Source organism: Microtus oregoni, unplaced genomic scaffold (genome assembly GCF_018167655.1).
Source record: "Microtus oregoni isolate MIOR12 unplaced genomic scaffold, Mior012 000053F_ref0000044, whole genome shotgun sequence".
NCBI lineage: Eukaryota > Metazoa > Chordata > Mammalia > Rodentia > Cricetidae > Microtus > Microtus oregoni.
In genome coordinates, this window is record NW_024543829.1 from 4,376,798 (window position 1) to 4,402,982 (window position 26,185).

General features: G+C 39.0%; 1 protein-coding gene across 1 annotated transcript in view; it reads right to left on the reverse strand.

The window, feature by feature from the left end:
• The window catches only part of Pkhd1l1 (PKHD1 like 1), a 133,228-nt gene that overhangs the window by 53,885 nt on the left and 53,158 nt on the right, over positions 1–26,185 (reverse strand). The window contains exons 33-48 of the mRNA XM_041637621.1: positions 24,426–24,568; positions 23,696–23,800; positions 20,832–21,020; positions 19,938–20,108; positions 19,442–19,668; positions 17,727–18,711; positions 15,408–15,656; positions 14,632–14,781; positions 12,820–12,994; positions 11,711–11,867; positions 10,955–11,111; positions 9,930–10,009; positions 9,143–9,272; positions 8,084–8,213; positions 4,308–4,549; positions 1,624–1,760 (exon numbers count right to left, since the gene is read on the reverse strand). Coding sequence (XP_041493555.1) covers positions 1,624–1,760; positions 4,308–4,549; positions 8,084–8,213; positions 9,143–9,272; positions 9,930–10,009; positions 10,955–11,111; positions 11,711–11,867; positions 12,820–12,994; positions 14,632–14,781; positions 15,408–15,656; positions 17,727–18,711; positions 19,442–19,668; positions 19,938–20,108; positions 20,832–21,020; positions 23,696–23,800; positions 24,426–24,568 — 3,427 coding nt within the window. The remainder of the gene's footprint in view (positions 1–1,623; positions 1,761–4,307; positions 4,550–8,083; positions 8,214–9,142; positions 9,273–9,929; positions 10,010–10,954; positions 11,112–11,710; positions 11,868–12,819; positions 12,995–14,631; positions 14,782–15,407; positions 15,657–17,726; positions 18,712–19,441; positions 19,669–19,937; positions 20,109–20,831; positions 21,021–23,695; positions 23,801–24,425; positions 24,569–26,185) is intronic.

Below are 26,185 nucleotides of genomic sequence, written 5' to 3' on the forward strand. Positions count from 1 at the left end.
TATGTGTTAGGTCATGAACAGAGTGAACAAGCACACAAATGTAATGGCAAACCTATTGTTGCAAGGTAGCTTTGCTCTTTACTATGCTCAAACCCATCTTTGACTCTTTTGCGTTTTATCTTCTCTCTACAACTAAATTCTACTACTGAACTTTTCTATTTAACAAAAGAAAGTTCTCTAAATGTCTTCTTTTTCCCGATCCTTTGATTCCTATATATAAAAAAACACTTGGGATATTTATCACGTGCCAGACACTGTATTGCTTTATATGCAAGGTCACAGTCTTTACCATAATCATAAGAGGTCACCACTTACTTCATCTCACAGATGAAGAAAATGTAAACAGTTCGAGTGCCTTGTTTACACCTGCAAAGTTCAATGCAATCCAGGTGGGAATGAGTCCAGATTAGGCGCTGTTACTAACCATTCAGCTCTCTCTTCTTTCAAGTCTATGCTCTAATTAACTTTATTACCTAGTATCTAAATTATCTAATTATCTATGATCTAATACCCAAGATGCTAACAAGTGATTTAACATAAGCCAATTGTCTATGGAAAGAAAATATTAGAATAGCTATTTATTCTTATTTTTTCTACAAAATTAGCTATCACTAATACATAATATACAACTCAATTCTGGAAACTCAGTCAGTTCATATCTCAGATGTCACATGTGTAATTTATCTTAAGAAAAGGCTATGGCAAGATGGAAGTGTTGACTCTGCTACTATCATTGCTATCTAGGAGTTCCCAAAATGGGTTTATGGATCTTGGTATTGTACATCTAATTCCCTCCCTCCTCTTTTCTTCACTGAGTACTTGATAACAACTGGTACATCCTGAGGATTATTAAGTCTGATTATTGAAAAGACATGAAGAAGATTCTGAAATTCATAAAATATTAGAGTTTGAGTAAAGGTAACCAGGTAGCAATTTTAAGTAAACACGGTAAGGAGAGGGCTCTCTTATGAAGTGACATTGAGAGGAAACCCAGTAACATTACGAACATGAAGTATGCAAGCTTTGATGAATAACATTTTAAACTGAACAAAGAACATGGACTGTGGACATAAGTCAGAAATGTGCTTGACATAGTTACATAAGGAGGCCCAGGTGTCTAAGCTGACTTGAACAAGTCACAGGTGACAAAATCATAAATAGCTAGAATTCAGGTCCCATGGTCCCACGAAAGAGAATGGAATTTTGTGTTTTAGATGTGCTATGATGCCATAATTAGGTTTTGAATTGTGTGTGTACCCAGATATGATTTACGCTTTTAAAAACAAAGAAACAGCTGGGCAGGTGGTGCATGCCTTGAATCCCAGCACTAGGCAGGCAGAGGCAGGCAGAGCGCTGTGAGTCCGAGGCCAGCCTGGTCTACAAGAGCTGGTTCCAGGACAGGTACCAAAGCTACACAGAGAAACCCTGTCTTGAAAAATCAAAAAAGTAAAAATAAAAAATAAACAAATATTTGTAATGATCAAATAAGTGAATAATTGGCTGTACTAAAACTGTTCGTTTATCTGTCTGCTATCATATTGGATGTAGAGTATGGCACACAGCAGGAGCTGAGTACAAATTTATTGTATGACACCTTGGTGATTTAACCATCATGGTCCTTACCTCTACATATTCTATTCTTCCAGTTACCATGTTAGCTCCAGGTAAAGGAGCGTGCAGCATAATGCAGCCTCCAAACTGGTCACTTCCTATTTCTTCTCCGAACTTCCCTTGAAGGCATGTCTGTGTAGCAAATTCTCCTGTAAAAATATTTCAAAGCAATATTCAAGACGTTCCAACAACATTATTGTTAAAAATTTCCTTATACTCATTTCATATTTCTTTGTTTACATGTAATTTTAACCTTAGTCTCAAGTATAATTCTTACATATTCATGTCTCTTTTTTTCTAGCTAATAAGAAAGCTAAGTGTGCTGTCTTATTCATCTTTGCATATTCTAGGGCATTTTTGGAGATAGTATCAAATAATATTTGAATGGTTGAGTAAATAATGATAATTGTATTTTGTTTATGGTTTCTGAAGCTTCCTCTTCAAATTGGAAATTACCATAACGCAAAATTACGCTTGATTAGCGGTAGATTCTGACAGCCCAATTTGCATAACAGGAAGTCTTTTCCTTTTAACAGCTTGAGGCTTGCTTTCATGTCTACTGTGAGACTTGATAAAGATAAACTGGAATCAGAAAATTGGTCATTTAACATAAAATCCAATGAACCTATGTTTGCCTTTGAAGAAAAAGCTATTAGCTAAATTGTGTCTGCTGTTTTATCATCACTTACTAATGATTACAAAAATATTAAGAGATAACTTGTCAAAAGATATTCTGCTTCATAGTATAAACACATCATTAAGATGCACCAATATCCAATAATTCTCTACTGTGCGTTCAGGGCCTTTCACTAATTCCCTTAGACATCATAGCTGTTGACTTATGTCTGACCAATGTCACATAAACAGAAACAATATACATCGTTTCAGAACCTAAGCAATTAATATGTGGCTTGCTCCTCTCGTCATCTCATCTTTGCTTCTGAGATGATTAAAGCCCATATTGAGACAAAGCCGACATCAATCTGAATTCTGGGATGGTAATGAGAAGGGCCTCCTGTTGAAGGACCAGACAGTTGAAGCATGAATAAGAAGTATCCTTTGTCAGTGAACATCATGGATATTTTAGGCTTGTTGACTAATGGGGCATAGTGTAGCCCTGTGCTTGCAACTATGGGATAATGTTGTTTCCAGAGAAAACTTTTGCAACATCTGGAAACCATTTTTGGCTGACACAGTGATGGGAATGTTACTAATATTTAATTCATATACGTCAGGCATATTGCAAAACATCCTTCAGGGCATAGAGGATAGAATCTCATGCAAAGAATGACTCAGACCAAAATTTCAAAGGCATTGGAGCTATTCTAGCCTATCTTAAAAGTTATAGACCTCTATATCTACATTCATATCTCTTTATCTTCTCATATATCAAATTTTCCATCTAGTCAACATTGTTCATGAACTACCTTTTACAATATGTATCTATGATGAAATTACCCTAATATATATAATGCAGACTTTGGAAAAGATGTAAAGATTTGCTAAATAAAACATCAAATACTGTATTCTGCATTTTCTTGGTAAACGTAAGTGATGTAGCTTCTGGATGATTTATGACTCTGGAGTTACCCAAGACCATATGACGAAGGACCTTGAGAATTGAAACGTATAACAAGAAACCACAAGAATGGGAGGGACTTCATCAATGGATTCCAAGTACACTCATTTCTTCCACTTTGGTATCAGTAATGGTCATTTTCATCACTATATTACAGATATTTTCAAGCCATCAGAGATTCCAATTTTCCATACTTTATGCCCACATGGTATGTTTGGATGTTGAAAATAGAATAACACACTTCCGTAGAAATCAACATGTCTTGATAAAGGAAAGGTGGATAGGGGAGCACAGAACCACAATTCTTAGTTAAGGGAGCCAGTTTAGGGTGGGCAAGAGACTTGACCCTAGAGGGGCTCCCTAGTGCCCAAGATGAGGTTCCCAGTTAGTTCCTTGGGCAGCTGAGGATTGGGAACATGAAATGACCCTATCCTAGAGCAATACTGACGAATATCTTGCATATCATCATAGAATCTTCATCTGGTGATGGATAGAGATAGAGACAGAGACCCACACAGGAGCACTGGACTGAGCTCCCAAGGTCCCAAGGAGGAGCAGAAGGAGGGAGAACATGAGCAAAGAATTCGGGACCACGAGGCGTGCATCCACCCACTGAGACAGTGGAGCTGATCTACGGGGAGCTCACCAAGGCCAGCTGGACTGTGACCGAAAAAGCATGGGATAAAACCGGACTCTCTGAACATGGCGAACAATGAGGGCTGATGAGACACCAAGGACAATGGCACGGGGTTTTGATCCTACTTAATGTGCTGGCTTTGTGGGAGCCTAGCCAGTTTGGATGTTCACCTTCCTAGATATGGACGGAGGGGGGAGGACCTAGGACTTACCACAGGGCAGGGAACCCGGACTGCTCTGTGGACTGGAGAGGGAGGGGGGGGGAGAGGAGTGGGGGAAGGGGGAGAAGGGTGGGAGGAGGGGGAGAAGGGTGGGAGGAGGGGTAGAAGGGTGGGAGGAGGGGAATGGAAATGGGAGGCTGGGAGGAGGTGGTAACTTGTTTTTTGTTTATGTTTTTTTTTCTTCTTTTCGCAATAAAAAAAAATTAAAAAAAAAAAGAAAATTAGCATGATCACTGTCGGACAATGGATGGGAAGAATACCTGTGTCAAATCCATCAGGACACGATGGGATTTTGTCATTCCATTCCACATTTTCAGACCCTCTTATCAAGATATTTCTTGTAAGAAGTCCAACCTCTGCCCTTGCTTCAAACACAGTTCCGTCTGGGAGCGTGACAGTAATTCCTAAGTGTGTGTAGTTTAGGGGCCTGGTTAGTGTTATGCTCATCCCATCAGAGGACACGGATGCAATGGTCCGTTTCTCATTCTCTCCTTGACTGTGTCTATAAAATTTTAAGAAAAAAATTTACAAATTAGCATACACATTTGCCATATTTGTTTTACACGTTTGAGTGCTTCCGTCATAAAGTAAGTATTTTTATTAATTACTTTTTTTTTTACTGATGTGACTAAATATCTAAGAAAATAAAACTAAATGGAAGGATTTATGCTAAAATGTACTTTAACAGATGTAGCCCACCCTGTTGTGGAAGGTGTGGTGGCAGGAGCTCAAGGCTCACATGGCCTCCACCACCAGGAAGAGAGCAGAATGGCCATGTCCAATGCTTCCTTTAACCGGGCTCCAACCTCCTAAAGGCTCTACAGCCTTCCAAACAGCATCCCCATGTGGGAACCAAGTTTGCAAATACACAAATCTATAGGGAACATTTTGTATTCGACTCACAGCACTGAGTAACGTAATTAAAGTTCCAGTTAATACAAATTAAGTTATGGACAGAATCATAACAGTCTTGAGAATAGAAGTAAAATATTTATCTGTATTATAGCTGACATTTATATTCTTTTTTATTAATTAATTAAATATTTTTTTATTTTACATCCTGACTGCAGTTTCCCTTTCGTCCTCTCAAGGAAGGTACTTTTTTTTTTAAATGTCATGCCCTATTCTGAGAGGACATTTGAGAAAATTATTTTGTATTTAGAGTAAGTTTTATGACTCAAACCCAAGGGCTAGATTATTTCAGAGAGTACAAAAATATTCATCTATAGCTTTAGGGATCATCCTCAGAGGTTCTCTAATGAGAATGACTGTATACTCCCAGCGAGGACTGTAAACAGCTTTGGTGGGAAGGACTGTGCTGCTGGCATCAATGGAGAGACACCAGAGAGCCTGTTGAGCATTCTGTAAGACACAGATGAAGCCTTCCTGCAGCCACGATCATCTGGTCAAGGTACCAGTCATGGCGAGGTAGAGAAACTCTTAGAAAGGAACGCCATTAGAAGTTTCTAAGCAGAGAAAATTTTCGGTTGCAGTTTATTCTCTAATATCCTCAAAATTCCAGCTACAGTAAATGACTCTTGTTAAGTCTTGTAAATTCTATGATGCACACATTCATATATTCAGTTCTTTAAGCAGTTTGTTTTCTAGGGGTCTAGTTTGCTTTCCAGGCATAGAGACAAACCCTGGAGACAGCAAGCAGAGAGGGCCTCTGACTTTAAGCTGAGTGCACCAGGATGTTATTTCACAGTTTCCACAAAGTGTGATTGGTGACAGGCAAGTTTAGCAGAGATGACTGTGCTTTCTTTTGTTCTTCTTTTTCCCATAATTCTTTCTTAGCTTGAAAAACTGGGTAAAATGCCGGTGTCATATATAAGCTAGATTAAAAGTGAACTCTGCCATCTCTCTCACCCCGTCTAGATTGTTATTACAGCTTGCAGACTGCTCTGTTGGCACTCAGAAGGACCATATTGTGGTCCTGTCATGCCTATTTCTCTGTCTCGTCTTCTGGTCTGGCTGCTGCACATGGAATTATTTTGAATTATTTTGCCTGCTGAGCACTTAAAAAAAACTAGAAAGACGCTGCGGTCATCCAGACGTGGTAAACGAAGTGAAACTGGAAGCAGGGAAAGCTAATGGGACAGAAGTTCAAGGGCAGAGCTGAAGGGATTTGATGCATAGAAGGATAGGGGTCAGGGGCCCCGGCAGTTCGGGGCCAACGGTCCGTTGAAGTAGTTGAGACTCTGTTACAAGGGGGAAAAGGACTCATGGCGTGAAATAGACATGGACATTTTTAAACAGTTTAATGATAGTTTTTAAAGGATAATAGTGAAAGAAACTAGAGGACACAAAACAAAATGGCTTTCCCAGATGGTAAGGGACCACAGGAACCTAGATCCCTAAGGACCCATGGAGGAGTGGCCGTAACACGGAGAGGTGGAGACTCCAGGATGTTTTAGAGTGACTCAAAGTCAGATCCCACGGGTGGTATGTGGAAGCAGTTTAGGCTGTTCTTGAACTGTCTTAGCTCAAGAGGGTATAGAAAAAAATAAAACAAAACAAAAAAACTGAAGACAGGACCAAGTTCCTTTTCCTCTGCAACAAGGCTGGCCGAGGCCTCCCTGCATGGGGACTAGGTTCCAAAATGCCGGCTCCTGTGCCAGCACCAGGAACAGGTCCTGATCCCACTGCTAGGGACCCCACAAATATACCAAGCTACACAACTGCCATCCACATGCGGAGGGTCCAGGTCGGTCCCATGCAGGCTCCTTGGCTGCCGGTCCAGAGTCCATGAGCTCCCATTAGCTCAGGTCAGCAGTCTCTATGGCTTTCTCTGTCATGATCCTGACCCCTCTGGCTCATACAATCCTTCCTCCCTCTCATCACTTGGACTCTCAAGATTGGCCCAGTGTTTTCTGCATCCAGAAAAGCTATTTTCTTAACTCTGATTTTGTAAATTCTCAGATTGGATTCACCTGTGAATAATGAATTAAATTTGATGGGAAACCCCTTAACTTTTTTCCTGATGTTTTGGTTGTGAGCCTAGCTTCCAGTCCTAACTCATGTTTCTTAAAAGCAGCTCTATTCTAAATTGTAAAGATTTCACATAGAAAGGCTATAAATAAAGATTTTCTATTATATTAATGAGCACCACGATTTTCCTCCTTTTTTTGTCATTATATAATTTAAATTTCCTTCCAAGGGGAGAAAAAAAAAGGCACTTACAGAACTAAGTTTGTAAGTATATATTTATCTCTTCCCAACATCTGCAAGCCTATTTTTAACTTTAAAAATGGCATCTTGCATTTTAATTTTTTTAAAGTCAACCATGGACTTGGCAGGTCTGTTTCTTGTCATAATTACTCTTCGTTTCCTGGTAAACATAACGACATTCAAACTTAGTGTCTAATTTAAATAGCAAGCTAAAGCTAAAACAAATGAAAGCTCCTCTCATCCTGGCTCCCCCATAGCCTCGGGAAAGCTGCACTATATGTTTAATTTCTTAATTGCTGGAATATGTAACTACATGGAAATTAAGGGGCGTGGGTAACTTCAGTTGTGGGAAGTTCTGCTAGCTCCTTCATTGCCTATGGATTTCTTCGCCCATTCTGTTTCTGCCTCCAGGTTTGCTCAGTGGGAAACGCTGCCAAGCCTGTGGGATGAAGGAGTTCTGGCTGCTGCTCAGCGCGTCCTCCAGTGACCCTCACACAAAAAAGCTCATTTACATGTTTGTTTCCATGGTTGTCTTTAGGTTTCGCAGCACAGTGAGTCGATTTCAAATGACTTTTAGGAGCGGAATGCTCCTTTCCGGGGAAATCTCACCGAAGAACCTAACCCTGTGAAAAAGCATCTTATTGCTACACATTGTTTTATTATGATTCAGATCAGTCACTAAAACCTCAACACCCTGGTGATCTCACAGAGGCTAACATCCGACCCACGTGCATTTGGCTGTTTAGGGTTCTTTACCAAATGACTCAAGTCAGAATAAAATAGTTTGGGTTAATTCCAAATCGTTCGTCTTTTACACAGATAAAAAAAAAAAGTGTATCTTAAATAAATCAGCATCGCTAGATACCTGTGTCCTGTGCTAGCAATCACGATGCTCTCTCCCGCTTTCCACGTCACTGCCTCTTGTACAATCAACATCCACTCTCCCGCATTTGCAGTGTGAGCCAAACGAGTCCAGACCACAGGCACGGGCAGACCTGGAAGGCACACAAACACCCAGCATTTTCTCAGATGTCTTTTCAGGGTTACTAAGTGCTCTCTGCATTTGAATTCTGTCGAACTGGGGAAGACTTATTCTACCTTAGGATTTCACCACTTATCTCAAAAAAAAAAAAAATGAAAATTCTTCCTTTGGAAAATTGACAAGAAAATGCTTCCATAATGATGTATTTATGTTCGATGTTAATAAATTGTGCTTCTGCAAAGATATATTCTGTTTATGAAAATCTTTACAGAAACAGCAGAAATTGTGATATTATTATTGTTAGCATGGACTGTTTAAACCGATAATCTACAGATAAATCATACATATAAATTTCTAAGAAATCACAGTAGGATGGATATTAGTCACACATAGGACATTTATGGTCATAATATTCCTGTTCATGGCATTCCATATTCAAAAAAGGCTATGATTTTCCTCAGCTGGAAAACATCAGTGTGAAAAAAATGACTGCCTTTATACTTAGGGAATGTCACCCTGGCCCCTCAAACATGATCAAACCCATTAATGGATGACAATTTCCTGAATTATAGCTATAGAAAAGTACAGCTGTACATTTATTTTTATATTTTAGAAATATCCTATATTTAGAAGTAAAAATGATGATATTACCTTCTTCTAATTCCAAAATTAGTGCCCTTTCAGACAGAGTACTAAGTAGGCAGAGTACATAAGGGATTAAAGGACTGTCACGAGGTAACAATGTTGCCCATCCGTAGAAACCGTGATGAAAAGAGTATGGGATGGGTCACAAGGAAGGCATCACCTTGATCTGAGACTTGCTGTGTAGGGGGAGCTTTCTAGACTAAGGGGTAGAGTCAGAAAGACTTAGGGAACAAAGACTATCCAAAGAGAGCAGAAGCCTCTTTGGATAAAGTTTATTCCGGAGTGTCTCTAGTCTACCGTGCAAGTCCAGTGTGCCCTCTCGCACAGCCAAGGTCTTAGCTCCATACACAGGGAGCTCAGGGGATCGAAGATGTCCATGCAGCGTAATGACAGCCTTGTGTTGAAATGGAGATGCTTCTGTCCCGATCTGAAAGAATTCAAACAAACCGTTCAGAAAAGTAAAACTCAGCAATTGACAATTCTTATCAAGTGAAAGTAATTGTTTTTCATTTTTTTCCCCATTTAAGAATTGCCTCGTCATTCATACCTTTCTTTCACAATGTGACCCTTATATTTGTGTGTCTGTGTGTGTGTGTGTGTGTGTTTTCCTGTCTGCACAGGTGCATGTGTGTGCTACTGTAACACAGAAAACATCAAAATCAGAAGCTCAATGTTACCCTGGTACCTCAAGTGCGATTAAAGCCAATGATTGGTTCTACCCATAGAAACTAGAATATGACCTCCAGGGTTGTCCCTCGGGTGCTGTTGACTTTTTCTGTGTCATCTTGTTTGCTCCCTCAACCCTAAGACCTGAATTTTCTAATAGGTCAATATACAACAGCTGACCTCCAGAAGGCATGCTAATCGACCCAGAGCAGTTTTTCTTTTATTTTAAATTCAACAACACACTATGTTTTTTCTAATAAAATGGAGGAATATTCTGAGAATGAACCTCTGGCAAGTTTTCCACTAATTAAACCTGTCTAAACAAAGACAACTTCAGGAAAATATGGTAGGATTAACAACTTATTTTACACATAATATTTTAAACAATAAAATTAGATAAATACATTATTTTTTATACCTGAAGAACACCCCCATCTGTGATTAGGATATTTTCTGCCTGGAGTTCAATATCAGCTTCATCAAATATCAGAGTCCCACCTATGAACCACATAATATTAATATGTCATGAGACCACAAGAGGTTACAGGAAAAGAAATTCTAGGGCAACTGAAGAAATACTAGGGTTATTTCCACCACCATTAAACAGCACAACTAGACAAACTAATTCTATAAAACATGAATTCAAAATATAGATTAAAAACAAAGAAATAGTTATCTTTATAAAAACCATTATAATGTCAACATTATCTCTGTCCTTAAAAAAAAGTTAGCTCTGAAATTTGTACGGATTTGTGCCACATGAATAGTTTGAGTAGCATTGTTTAGGATATACTAAGACGCCTTTTAAAAGACTGATGTCAATTTGAAGATAGTACAACTTTATCTTCAAGTAAATATCATTTTGCAGAAGCTAAAAACAATCATAAAATTGCAGCAGTCTTCAAACACACACAACCATTATGCCAAGGTTTATACACAAAATTTCTGCGCACTTTATAATTTCTGTTGAAAATTTCTTTAGTGTATAATTGTAATTGCGGTGACTATTTAATTATTATAATAGAACCAGAATACGAAGAAGCAGAATTATAACTGAAAGATTCATGACAAAGGAGAGAACTGCGGTCAGTTTTCAAGGGCAGTCAAGAATTGTTTAGGATTGACTTGAGCAAACTGATACAGTTTTGTAGCCTCTGGGATTCACTGTCTTAATATTCTCGACATGGGAAATGCTGTTATTTTAATCAATTAAATATGAGCACATCAAGATGTTCACCAGCCTCCCCTATTAGTACTGAAGAAAAAGTTTCATGAGACAAAGTTTGAAGAATGCTAGTGGTAGCACACAAAATAAATTCATAATCTACAATCAGATTTTAGAAGCCTAGTGCAAAGATAAATGTTCATAATAATGAATTTTGGTGAAATTAACTTCATAGAAATTGTCAGCAAAGTCTAATACACAGATCGTCACAAATTCACCTTGAATGAGTAACATTTTCAGAATAGGAGTACTTTGATCCAGCAGAATTATTTGTCCTTTTGTAATAACAGCAAGTGAACCTTCTTCTGGTGGGGGATTTCCTCCCCATGAGGAGTTGGCAGACCAAGCATCAACATATAAGAAGTCAGCATTCTCCTGTAACAGTGTGTCAAGAAGCCATAGATTCAGAGGATTTATCAGGAAATATCTCAAAAACCAAACCAAAGCAGAACAAAAAACCAACCAACCAAAAAAAAACCACCACCACCACCACCAACAACAACAACAAAAAAAAAACCAGGTGGTGGTGCTTGTCTTTAATCCCAGCACTCAGGAGGCAGAGACAGGCAGATCTCTGTGAGTTCGAAGCCAGCCTGTCTACAGAGCAAGTTCCAGGACAGGCTACAAAGCTACAGAGAAACCCTGTCTTCAAAAAACAAAACAAAAATCTAGAACAAGATACACTGTCTAAGTAATGAAATGAAGCTTACTTTAAAGATGTTACAGATGACACAATTATTTCATGATTATAAAATGTTAAAATGTATTATGAATTATATCACACATGGAATAATTAAAATAGAGAATAAAAACATGAATGATAATGCACAAAACTGTGCACAGCTTAAGTAGAGTACAGGAAGAGTTAAATTATCTGTGGGAGTTATTAAAATAAGATATCCACTAACAATCAGCCCACCTCCCGGGTGCGAGATTTAATTGCTATGGTTACCATATGCAACTGTCATGATTACCAGTTTGGCCATGCCGACGTTTCTGATGCTGACATGAACTGGAGCCCACCCTGAAGGAGCATGAGCCCTCGTCATGCAGATGATATGTGTCCTGTTGGAATGCTGGACATCACATTTGTCACGGGCTATGGAGACATGAACATCCTGTGTGTTTTCGCTGTAAAGAAAGAAAAGGTTAACCATGTACAATTACCTTGAATTTCTACTTCACATATTAAAAGCTCTGCATCCATATGTTACTGTAAAACCAGCGGTTGTGCCCTATGTCCTATCAAAGAGCAGGCTGGCAGTATATTAAGAGTTAGAAATATTTATTGAGAAAACGGAAACCAAGACTATAAGATGTCAGGATCCAGAACTGTAGAAAGCAGCATGTGTTTCGACATTAAGGAAAAGCTGCTTGGCCTCAAGCCACCAAGATTCTTTGTGGTCTCCAAACAGTTGCATTTTACAAATTGTAGAAACTGCTCGTGAATGTTTCCCTTTGCAATATTTTAAGCACAGTCACAAGCCTTAGAATGTAACGTCTACTTGAAACACACGTTTTAAGGAACTGTTATCACTTGAGACACTAAACTAGTCCTCAATGCCTTGAAGTCAGCTTTCTCTCCTGAAGAATGATGGCAGAGCCTCTGCCTAACGGCATCTGAAAAAGAGCCTGGCTGGTTGCAAAGGAATGGATTTGGTTTAGGGAAAAGATGTTTCTTTTCCACCCGTGAAACATACTGTGACTAGAGAGAAGCTGAGGAGAAAGCAGAACAAATGGTTTATTTGTGTTTGTCAACTTATTGCTGGTTTGGGGCAACTCATTTCATCTCTTACACCTTAGCCTCCTGAACATGAAGTGGGATAAATAAATAAATAAATAAATAAATAAATAAAAAAACTCTTATATGCAGGAAAAGAAACCTTCCGCGGGTAGGAAAGTCCCCAGCACAGAGTATGTATTCAGTGAATGCAGGCTGTTAGGTGCTATTTTATGCCTTAAGCATGACTTAGAGACAGAAAAGTCCACGCTCCGAGACTGTCCTTGATTACTGTATTAGGAGAGAAAACTGTTCGGCTCGCGTCTAGAAGCGTGTTAGTGTGCCCCTGTGTGAAGACGGTACCTGAATCCGGATCCTGTGACTGTAAGTCTGGTGCCCCCTGCGGTGCTGCCTCTCTTGGGCGATATTTCAGCGATGAGTGGAGTCAGAGACAAGGTGTATGTAAACGGCATCGAGGACTGGGTTGAGTCCTTTCCGTTGACCACACTCACGCCACAGGCTTGTTCTGGTCCACTGCCTATGGAGAGGGACGCAGACTGAGCATAGCTCTGCCGTCAGGCCCAGATGCACTGTCAAAACCCCTCAATATTTTCATTATAATCCTGTTTTCCCCATGACCACTTCATAATGCACAAAGATTGTACACGAACTAGCAAAGTCCTCTAGCAACAGCTAAAAAAATCATAGAACCTATATCCACCATTAACAGGAAAGGGGAGTTAAATAATGATGACAAATCTTTACACCATACTGGATTGTTGAGGTTCAGCACCTACCAAATTAGGACTCTTAGTGTCTCCATTTAACAGAAAACATGGAGTAGGAAGACACCTACTTACTTGGAAAATAAAAAAAAAGTGGCAAAATATGAGATTTAGGGGCTACCCAGAATTAGGTTTTATTTTTCAACCAGTAAAAATGAGAAAGAATTATAACAGTAGAAAATCATGTATCATGTTCCAGATATCCACCCTCCTACATATGTTAATCTCACAATAATCCTATGAAGAACACCACTCTGTTAAACTTAATTTGGTCCGTGAAGAAGCTGAGCCAGACAGAGGTTGAAAACTTTTTCCAAAGAAATGCTTAGGGGTCAAATCCTCTTGATGACTGCCAAGGTTTGTACACAAAAGAATTGTACTAGTTCGTCTTTTAAAATTACTTTTATTTTTTGAGATTATACTGTAAATACATAATTTGCCTTCTTTTCTTCTTGTTCTCCAAAACCTCCCATATACCCTTCCTTGCTCTTTTTCAAGTTTGTGGTCTCTTTTTCTATTAATTGCTCTTAGATTCATATATGTATACATATATATCATATATTTCCAAATACAACATGATCAGTCTGTTGAATGTTACTTGGGTTTATGTTTTGGGATTGGATAACCTGTTGGTGTGCTATTCCCTGGAGAATATTGAATAAGGGCAGCGGCGGGGCTGCGTCCCCAACACCCCAGCCGCCTGCCCGGCTAGCTTATGCCCCGAAAATAATTACACGGACACTGTATTCTTTTAATCACTGCTTGGTCCATTCTCTTCTAGGCTAATTCTCACATATTAATTTAGCCCATTTCTAATCATCTGTGTGTAGCACCCCAAGGTGCGCTTACTGGGGAGATTCTAGCCTAGTCCATCCTGGGTCGGAGCTTCATCCCGGGAGCGGGGCATGGCGTCTCTCTCAGGCGTCTGCTGCTGAGAGGCATCTGCTCAGGAGAGCAGAGCTGTGGAGTCTCTGACCTCACTTCCTGTTCCTCCCAGCGTTCTGTTCTGTCTACCCCTCCCACCTATCCTCTAACCAATAAAATGGGCCAGGGCAGTGCCTTTATTAGCCAATGACCATCTTCCTTTATCTGTTTCTCAGCATTTTTTAGTTGCCTTTAAGAAAACTTAACTAACGAGAACCAAAGACATGTTTTCCATTTGAATGCGTAACTAAGCACCAGGCACCAATTGATGTCACAAACCAAAGTCCTTGGAGTTACAATGGTAGAAAGAAAGGCTCTGACCAAATTTCTTAAAGTCAGGATGGTCATAAATCAGACTCAATCACATCAAAGAATTCAACAACTTGAGAAAAGAGACTATAATTGTACTAAAATTTGCATTCCTCAAAGGCAGCCATTCATCTTTTTTTTTTTTTTTAGTACTTACCATTATTCGGTGGAGTCTCACAGAGCAGCATTGTAGAGTCAGACCCACGTCTGTCTACTGCACATTTGTAGCCACAGACCAATACAGCTGAACTCTGTGGATCAAACCCCGCGCCGGTCACAGTCATGGTTTGGCCACCACCAAAGCTCCCTGAATCAGACAAAACCGAATGAATAAGCAGAGAACTTCTTCTCTGTACATATTTGCTTCAGTTAAAAATCTGAAGAGGAAAGTACTTTACACAAACTTTCTTAGCTCTGAAATTCATATTATTAATAAAACCAAATACCTTCCAATTGCAGTGTTTAAATCTTCAATGAATAAATGTTATTTCTGGTAACAAGTAGTAATTCTAGAAACTAAAATTTAATTTAGAAGAGATGTCACAAATGATTTCAGAGTACTCAAAACATACATATAATATTACTACTTAATTGAATATTTTCATCATACATTGTAGAGGTTTTAATTGTTCATTTTCAACTAGAAGCACCATTTTCTGTGGAAATAATTATATTTCAGTTAAAATAAATCTTTTTAAAATTTATACACGTAACTTGCCAATTTAAAATTTGATAACTTTTAAGCAAACGATACTGCCATAAAATAAATATAGAACATATTATTTTGGAATGACAAATTAATACTCCTGTATTTTAACTTGTTGGACAAATTAAGGTAGGTATTTTTATGCTTATAAGAAGCAAGTTATGGCAGGGCTTTAAGAATATATTCTTTCTAAGTGAGTGCTGAAATAACATAAACTAACTGATCACCTTGTCTTGGATAAATATTCTGAATATAAAGTGGGTACTCAAATTCAACAGAGGAGAGGGCAGAGCCTTTTGTCTTGTGAAGCATTGTCACAGGAAACATGCCCCCTGCATGTTCTCCCACAATGCACTGCAACACAGTGTCATTGACGGCAGTCACGTTGCATGGTGTGTCTTTTATCATCACTGAAACATCCGAGATATCAAATCCAAGGTTAGACCCCGTTATTTCAACTTCAGTTCCTGGTGGACCTTAAAACAAAAATGAAACAATACAAATACATGTTACATGTTAATGTTTCTGTATGCATTTGAAGAGATGTAGCTTTACCCCTGTGAATAAAATAATATTCATCTGAACTGGGCGCCTTTAACCCCAATACTCTAGAGGCAGAGGCAGGTGGATCCATATCACTGAGTTCAAGGCTAGCAAGGTCTACAGAGCAAATTCCAGACTGAGAATCTATCTTGAAAACCAAAACCCAAACAAAATAATATCCAATGTTTAAAAACTATATAAATAACAGTACACATGTGTTACGCACATCTTTACTATGGTATATACCAGCCTATTGTACATTCATTACTTTTGACTTATCTCACTGTGCACTGATTTCTAGTTCTTCTGTCCATAATAACATATAAATTACTTCTTTAGACTGATAGAAAAAAGAGAAAGAGGGCAGAATGATCTAGAGGGTCACTGGATTTTTGTGGATTTCTGATCTATGGATTTCTGAACATGAGACAGTATTTTATGCTATCTGTGCTTTTGATCATAGCAATTCATTTTTAGAACAAGCTGTATTTTCTGTTACTCAAGTATGTTCAGAAGCTATACTTTGAGAAAAATATAACATGATATGTAGTTAAATAGTTATAGTAGAAAACAGAGGACAGGGGACTAATAAAGAAAATACTGATGTTAAGGCATTAAAAATATATACCAGGCCAAAATTTTCATTTCATTTCTTCTTTTAATTTTTTGGTAAAATAATGCTTTTATTTTTTAACCTTCCCATGTATTCTAGTAAGTTTTGTATACGTCTGACGTTGTGCAATGGCAGTTAGGCACAACTGTCTTTGAAGGGCTGGAGTGATGGCTCAGCAATTAAGAGAACTGGTGATCTTCAAGAATACCCAGTTTGATCTCCAGCATCCACATGCTGGCTCACAATGGTCCCACACGTGGCACACATACATACTTGTAAGCAAACACTAATACATAAAACAATAAAATAAAAATTTATAGCTGCTTTTGGGTTTCCATTTTCCCATATAGTCACTGTGTGTGTGTGTGTGTGTGTGTGTGTGTATACTTTTGTATATTTTTCAGCCAATCTTGTATTTATTATTTATTTAATTACCAAAGAAAACAGAGGCCATGAAGAGTAAGCCATTAAGCAGTGCTCCTTCATGGCCTGTTTCAGAACCTACCCCCAAGGTTCCTGCCTTGACTTCCTTATATGATGGACTGTAATAAGGATGTGTTCACCAAATAAACCATTTTCTACCCAAGTCGCATGTTGTTTTCAGTTATCCCAGCAACAGAAAGCAAACTAAGACAGCCATTCTATTGACTTTAGTTAGCTGCAGCTGCTTTTCTAGGATCCTTCACACAGATGACGAAGATTCAAATAGTGTGAGGATTAGAAACTGTGGCATACGGCAGAGGGTAAGATGCCATCTTCCTCTGGATATGTCACTTCCTCAGAAAGTTCATAAAGAATTCTGTTGTACAAACAATAATTATTTGGTGCTTATAGAAGTAATATACCCTGGACAATTATCAGTGTTAATGAGATCAATCACTTGTGAATTGTTTGTTTGTTTGTTTGTTTTTTGAGACAAAGTTTCTCTGGGTAACCGTCCTAGCTGTCCTGGAACTCACTCTTGTAGACCAGGCTGGCCTCGAACTCACAGAGATCCGCCTGCCTCTGCCTCCCGAGTGCTGGGATTAAAGGTGTGCACCACCACTGCCTGGTCTCACACATGAGTCTTAATAGTTGCTTCTTATGCCACATCAGTATTAATGACATAAACTACTCATTTTGCTTCCAAGATAGTCATCTATTTCTTCCTCATTTTTAATTTAGATCAAGTTGATGTACATTGTGTTCCCATATAAAAGTTGGAATTTTATACTGAGAATGTATGAAAAAAAAATACATAACACTGCACAGAACTTGAGTCCCATGCATTATATTAATTAGTTTAAGTAGGACTAAGTAAAAGATATACTTGAATGTCATAACCCATAATAATGAATATGACTATAATATGACATCAATACAATAAAAATGCATGTAGATAATAAAGTACCTCTATTCGGGATAATTCTTTTGAGAAATGGAGTATCCTCCATGGCATATGTAAATGACAGAGGTGGGTAAACAATTGCATTCACAGAGATCTTGAGACTGGCTGTTCCAGCTCTCCCAGCCGGGGAGCTGCAGTAGACCTCACTGGAGTTGGTGAACACAATCTGACAAGGGTTGTTCCCAACAGTCACTGTGGTGTTGCCAGGAGCAAAGCCATTGCCTGTGATCACCAAAGTGGTTCCACCAGCGATGCTTCCGGTGGTTGGTGAGACAGAAGCTACTGCAGGGCTGCTGACAGTCAGGTTTCCCAGAGCCAAGCCCTTAGACCCAACCACGACATGGAGTGAATGAAGTCCCGCTGGTAGCGGAGTCATAGAAACAGTGATGTTATTTTCATTCACTTCGATTACTCTCAACTGTTGACTTCCAATAAATACAGAAACATCTTCCAACAATGTCCCAAAACCCTCTCCTTCAATAAGGAGATTTCCAGGTCCTTCGATAGAGTGTGGGAAGAGTCCAGTTACATAAGGAACAAGGTTTTCTAGGTATGAAAAGCTGCAGTTGCCCTGACATTGGGAGGGGACTCCATGTATCACAAGGTCGACAGGAAGAAGCTGTTGGGGAGCAGGAGTCGTTTCACACTCAATAGCTGTGTAGGTCACAGTAAGAACTTTACATGGGAAATCACCCATAAAGACGTCTACACTGGCAGAAGAAGCCACGAATCCAGAGCCGTGGATGGTCACCCTTGTCATTCCTGTAGTCGATCCTGAGCTTGGCAACACCATATCTATGTTTGGCAAAAGGACAAACCGCCTGTCAAATTCGTTGGGCACTGTGTTGATAGCGGCGCCCAGGTTGTAGACAGTCAAAGTAACAATTTCTCTGATGCCAACATCCATTGAGTTTTGAGTGTCAATATGACACATAATAGAATTTTCACTGCTTTCTTCTACAACACAAGGATAGCTACCAACTGTAACCTGGAAGAAAAATGAATGTAAGATCAAATACGTTAATACATTACTCTCATATGAAATTTGTGTTTGTCTTAGCATCAATTGTATTTTTAAAAAGACAATCCCATGGAAAAATCTGTATTCATAAAATTAATTTTGGGAGCCGATAAAGACTGTCTTAAAAAAAATGTAAAAAGTAATCTCATAATTGGCACAAGTGTGTTAATAACTGTGCTCTTCACATTAGCCGCAAAGTATAAAAACTATCTATAAACTGGATGAATGAACGGACTTAATGTGATATATGAAGTATTTATTTAGCCATAAAAAGCAATGAAACATGAATGAATTTCCATATATTATACCAAATGGAAATAGATGTTTACGAGGAACTGTCCGTTGCAGAAAATGTTCAGGATAGGCACATCTATAAGGAGGAAAAGAGATTAGCGGTCGCTGGGATGCTGAAATGGATGAAGGGAGTGGCTGATGTTCAAGGAGGATTCTTTTATGATTATGATTTTATGATTATGTTCAAAAACTTATTCCAGTCACAGGTATACAGCTCCATTATTATTACAATAATACAACCACCCCCTAAAACCACCACACACATTTAAATATAAACTTGAAGTGACCAAGTAGTGTGCCAGTTACAGACCATAAATCTGATGAACTCAAACTAAGAGATTGTGGCCAAATGTCTCTTTTTTACTGAGTATGTGGACACCGAGAAGAGGTTTTTTTTTCTTACCTTATTAGCACATGCAAGAAGACTGAAGCCGTGTCCACTGATGGTTATGAGTTCATTCACTGTTCCCGTAGAAGGAGTAATGTTGCTTATAGATGGTGAGACACAATGTGAAAACTCAAAGAGTAATTGATCTGTATTTCTAACCCTGGTATCATTCAGGCCACACAAGGGTTCTGTTGCCAGGCAGCCTGCTGCCGTACTTGCCAAGTACGGATTCTCTGGGCCTGCTTTAGACAGAAGAGCGATCTGTATAACAAGCCTTGTAGGCTATCCTGTACAAGAACTGGATTCAGACCCCATGACTGCTTCCTTCAGTGAAGCAGGCGGGTAAGACTTGGGTATTCTATTAGCAGAGTGACTTTGTGGAATATATTCCAGCCTTAGGAGAAGACAAACACAGGTTGACCCAGCCATCTGACATCTACCGGCATCTACTCGACAAAGGTCATTTTAAGCCCAGCTCCAGTGCTGCACTTTCCACGTTTAACCATCTTACCTGCAGCATGCGTTGCTTCAATGTTTCCCACAAACACTCGCAGGGGAACATGCCTGCTTTCAGCTGGTAAAACGTTAATGACTCCTTGGAGAGATATGGAGTGGGTCTCATCAACATACCCGCTGCTGTAGTAATGGATTCCAGGAGATGTAAACTGATAAGAAAATGAACCTGCCATAAAGTAAGATTGTACACAAGAAATACAAGCAATTAATGAATCTTTGAAAACTAGGTGAGGAAGTGGGAATTATCATTTAAATGCACATGCAAATGACAATTTTCTTATTTTTCAAATGTCTAATAGCTCAACAGGAAGTAGTAGAGAATAATTCACTGACTATAAAGTGTTTATATATATATTTATATATACATATATATATGGAAATTTGATGCAAAAAAGGCAAGATCCAGCTTTACTTTTTAAAGAAAACCACGGAAAGTCAGGCCTAATTTATCAAATTTGAAAGAAAAATAGCATGCAATGAAAATGTAAATATATTGGTGCAAGCACAAAACAAACTAGTCAATTGGAAAGGCACAATAACACTAGATGTTCTACAAGAAAGGTTGATAAGCTGATTCCAATCAACAAAAGTTCATTGTTTGTTATCAGATCAATGTGAGTAAAACAGTTCTTATTTTCATTGTACTTTGCTGAATAACACATTTCAAGTGGTCAGTTATCATGGAATCAATAAAGATAATAAAGACCAGATTTATTATGGCATGTTTAAGACAATTGTTTAGACTTATTTACAATGTTTTTTAAATAGGCATAAAAATGCTAAGTTAACTACTTCATGGTTTTATTTGTACTGGTAATTTATGTAAACATATTTACTGAATCTTAGAACAAAGGAACACGATAAAAATTTCAACAAAACATAAAAGTACCTGATGCAGACTTTTGTTTTCCATTTGTAAATCCTTTGCCATCATAAGTCACACTTCCAGGGCTGGAGACTGAGAAAACCCTGTACCCTATACTCCTAAGAAAGGGCTGTGCTCGCCAGTGCCACACCACAGTATCCCCCACAGTCACATTTAAGACAGGTGGTGACCAGGCATAACCTAGTCCGTGCTCTGGGAAGAAGAATGGAGGCAGATTTTAAAAGTCAAAGAAGCAAATGTCTGAAAAATCAACCATGAAAATGGTCATTTTTACAAAGGGAGAACAATGTTCAAATTAGTACTATACTTCTCTTGGTACATAATTTAAACAATCGAACAAAATAAAACCAGGATTACTAGAAAGCAGGATACAGAGGTGGAAAGGAAGAAGTAAATTGCAACCAATATCTCCAGAAGTGATGGGCAGGAGACACTAAAAAAAAGTTGGATGTTCAGTAAATAAGCTGTTTGGAAATATTGCGTGGAGTGTTTGAAAGGAGTCGATCAACTCTTCTTACACAAAAAAATTTTGGGAACAACTGGGCATGCTCATAATTTCAACTCAAATTTTCTTTCTGAAACTCACGACTGCAGTAATAAGCTGCAGCAACTCTGGAGGTCCTGGACTGCCACAAAGTCCCTGGCCTTCTTAATGCAAGAGCATCTCTTATATGACGACATATGTAGTATGTAGCCTGGCCTTCTTAATTCAAGCTCGTCACACATGTGACTACATATATACTATGTACTTGACTTTTTAACTGCATAAGGAGAACGTTGCAGAAGTAGACAAGAAATAGCATCAATTATTTGAACAGCTTGAAATGCAAAATAAAAATAAACTTAATTTAGGCATGAAGTCTTTCCTTTTTTTTCTAAAATATTAGTGTTCCTTGATATCTTAGCCATTAGGGAAATGGAAATAAAAACTACTTTGGCTTGCAGGGTCAGAATGGCTAAGATCAATAACAAGCTCATGCTGGCCAGGATGTGAAGCAAAATGAACACTCCTCCATTGATGCTGGGAGTGCAAACTTGTACAACCACTATGGAAATCAATATGGCAGCTCCTCAGAAAATTGGGAATTGATCTATCTCAAGAAAAAGCAGCTATACAAGTTTTGTGCACATACTCAAAGGGTGCTTCATCCTATCACAAAGAAACTTGCTCAGTTATGTTCATAATGGCTTTATTCATAACAGCCAGAAACTAGAAACAACATAAATGTCCTTCAACTGCAGATCAGATAAAGTAAATCTGATACTTTTCCATCATGGAGTATTACTCAGCAGTGAAAATGAAATGGCATTATGAAATTTGCAGGCAAATGGATGGAAATGGAAATAAATCATCCTGAGTGAGGTAACTGAGACCCACAAAGACACATATGATATGCTCTCACTTGTAAGTGGATATTAGATGCTTATAGGATTAAAGCTGTTATCCATGCTACAATTCACAGACCCAAAGAGGTTAGGTAATAAGTAGTCTCTAATGTGACACGTGGATCTTCCCGAGAAGGGAAATAGAAAAGATTTTGTGGGCAGACGAGGGATGGGTGGGGATGGGTGGGGATGGCTGTTATACTCATAGATTAAAGCCTACCCCAGTTGTCATTAGAGAGGCAGCAGAAACCCACAGCTAAACTTTAGGCAGAGAGAACCCAGGTTGGTAGGAGGGATCATGTGGGGGATGGAGGGAGAGAGTACAGGGACAGACTACTGGACCTTGGGGGCATTTGGGCGCTGAAAGAACCTAGTGCAGTGAAAACCCTCTGGAATATGCAAGGGTGACCCTTACTAGGACTCCTAGCAATGGAGAGTATGGAACTTGAACTGTCCATCTTCCGGAACCAGGCAAGGCTTCCAGTGATGCAATTAGACACCAACCCAGCCACAAAACCTTCGACCTACTCTTTCCTGCCTGCAAGATGTGCTAGGTAATGATGGCACTGAACGTGTGGCAATGGCTAAACAAGGACGGGTCTAATTTGAGGCCCACACCAGGAGAGGGAACCCACGACTGGCTGTTATACTCATAGATTGAAGCCTACCCCAGTTGTCATTAGAGAGGCAGCAGAAACCCACAGCTAAACTTTAGGCAGAGAGAACCCAGATTGGTAGTCTCCATCTGCACCCCATCTTCAGAGCTCAGGAAACCCAGTGGAAGAGGGGGAGGAGGAATTGTGGGATCCGGAGAGGTCAAAGACCTTGGGAAACATGGCCCAAGGGAATCAACGAAGCAGGGCTCATGGGTGCTCACAGAGACTGAAGCAGCAATCACAGAGCACACACAGGTCTGCGCTAGGTCCTGTGCTAATGTTAAAGTTGTTTGCTTGGTGTTTGGGGGCCACTCCTGACAGAGGGAGGGGAGGTATTTCTAACTCTTTTGCCTTTTCCCCCTACCGTGTTACCTCATCCAGCCTTTGTGTGAGGATTTGTTGGTTTTTTTTGTTTTTTTTTTTTTTTTTGATTTTTCGAGACAGGGTTTCTCCGTAGCTTTTGGTTCCTGTCCTGGAACTAGCTCTTGTAGACCAGGCTGGCCTCAAACTCACAGAGATCCGCCTGCCTCTGCCTCCCGAGTGCTGGGATTAAAGGCGTGCGCCACCACCGCCCGGCTAAGGAGGATTTGTGCCTATTGTTGTATCTTGTTTTCAGTCTTCAGCTGATGTCCCTGAAAGCCTGCTTTTTTCTGGGAGATACTGGGGATGGGGGGGTGGGGTGACAGTGGGTGGGGGGGAGGATTAGACCAGGGGGAGAAGAGATGTGGGTACCTGGGTGGAGAAGGAGGGGAAACTGTAATCTGGATGTATTGTGTGAAAGAAGAATAAATAAATTTTTATTTAAAGAAAAATGTTGATTGGTACCTAAATGTGAGCCATTGTTGGTAATATTGAACACAGTTCCTGTCGAATGAAGAGTACATTTGATGACATTTTCTGATGATGAGGTAATGTCGCATGGGAAAGAACCTAAAAATATAAAAGGTAGGAGAAACATTTTCAGATGACTTTGTGAACTATAGAGAAGAACTATCAGTCATAAAGAGCCAATGTTTAACAAAGCTCTGTGTTATACGGGAGGATCTTTGATATTTTGTGCTCCTGAGGCTGACTCTAGCTGTATTTTCACAGAAGGATTTTACACAAATTAAATATACAATGAGAACTGATTAAAACTGAAACATTCAAAAGCTGTTCACCTTTTGATCATCCCTTTAACTACATACACTTGACTTTTTTTTTCTACATTAATTTTAAAAAATGTTCTGGAGAGAGGTCTCAGTACTTAGAAGCTCTTGATGCTTTTGCAAATGCTCCAAGTCCAGTTCCTACCACCCGTGCTGAGTGACCCACAGCTACCTATGACTCCAACGCCAGGGTGTCCAGTGTCTTACTCTGACCTCTAGGAGCACCCATAAACATGGACCCCTCTCCTCCATGCACACACATTAAAATATAGAAAAGCAACTAACAGTATTTGTGTAACCTTTCTTACGATATTGAAAAAAACATTGAAAGCATTTGCTTAACAACCAGCAGATCCTTTTAGCCAAGAAAAACCTTAACAGCACCCCCTACAGGGAAAATGTTTTACCTAAGAGGACGGAATTCTCGGTTGGTATCGGGCTGAATCCCAAACCCATTATAGTGATCTCAGTGCCACCGTACAAAGAGCCTCTGTGTGGAGACATGTGGATGACTTCCAAAATGTATCGTATGGAAGCATTTAACTTGTTCCTGAAAAGAACAAAAGAATAGATTTCCAATGAGCTTCCTCACCTCAGGTCCCCAGTGTTTTGAGAATAAGAAATAATCAAATACATGTGTAATTACACATTAATTTCTCAGACCAGATAATCTGGCAATCATTTGTACTTTTGTTAAATAAGTATGTTAATTTTGAAAGCTAGAGTTTTTAAAAATCTAATAGCAAAAGTATGTGAGATGAAAAGTCTTATGATAATATAGGAAATATGATTGTGAGAAATAATGGCACATGAAATTCTTTAAAGTATTTTGCATTTTTACTATAATGACTTATAAAAGCAAATATACATGTAAAACAAAGATACCAACAAAACTTCATACATAATAGGAGTAATTAATTTTTTGTGCAATTCAGTTTAACTTCTCTTTTTGAAACTTTGTCAAAACTTTCTCATAATCTCAGGGAAAACATTTTTTTTCACTTTGCTTTATGCCTGATAGGGCACCATCAAAATGTGAAATGTTCTTTTGACCTGATACATCCTACATCCTAAGTCCCACCCATGAGAGCACAATCTCTGTAGATTCCAATGAGGCTTTGTGTTGCTTTACATGACTCCTTTAGCATGCTGAATTACTGTTTCTCCAACTGCCATCTAAACAAATAGTTTGGGTTTGACTCTTCATATATTATCATCCAGGAACAGCAGAAGTTAGCAGCTGTTCAAGAACCCTGTGAGCTCTTCCCTGTGAACTCAACAAAGATGCAGCCCCTGGATTCTGTTTACTGGTCCTCAGTCCCTATAAGATTTTGTGACAATCGTATGTCCTTCTATTCTGATACTTGCTTTCTTTGCCTTCTTTTAAAGCTACTAATCTATCTTCCTCTTCTTCAGAGTATTCTAAACTAGCAATTGTTTCAGAGAAGAAATAAAATGTTCCTGTTAACAGTAGCAGGGAAGAAAATTCAGAACAGAATCAGTGAGGGATTATCTCCACCCCTTTCTTTAGATGGCCAGGTACTGGCTTTTTAAAATCTCCTCAGAGAATCCTGCCCTATTCTATTGTCCATTACACACTTTTGTTTTTTTTTTTTTTTTTTTTTTTTTTTCGAGACAGGGTTTCTCTGTGGCTTTGGAGCCTGTCCTGGAACTAGCTCTGTAGACCAGGCTGGTCTCGAACTCACAGAGATCCGCCTACCTCTGCCTCCCGAGTGCTGGGATTAAAGGCGTGCGCCACCATCGCCCGGCATTACACACTTTTGTAACTCCTAAGATTTACTATTAGTAAACTTTTCACATCTGTAATTGTTGCAGTAATCATTTAACAATATCGTGAGCACCAACAGCACAGGAAATTATTGCAAGTCCAGAGTTAAACAAATGCTCTCCCCCACTGCCAAAATTGCTTGAAAAACATTTCCAGGATGAACATAAGCCACAAAACAGTTACAGAAATCCAACTACACAGAGAATTTTTATAATCTGTTCCAAATGGTTTGTTCAAAAAAAACCAAAGCATTATTACATATTTCATGAGAATTTTAAAGAATTTTTTCCTATTATAAAAAGGTAAAGAAAGCAATCAAGATATTTGAAAATTAATGACTTTTTTCTATCTCAGTTTTATTAGCCCCATGCATTCCAC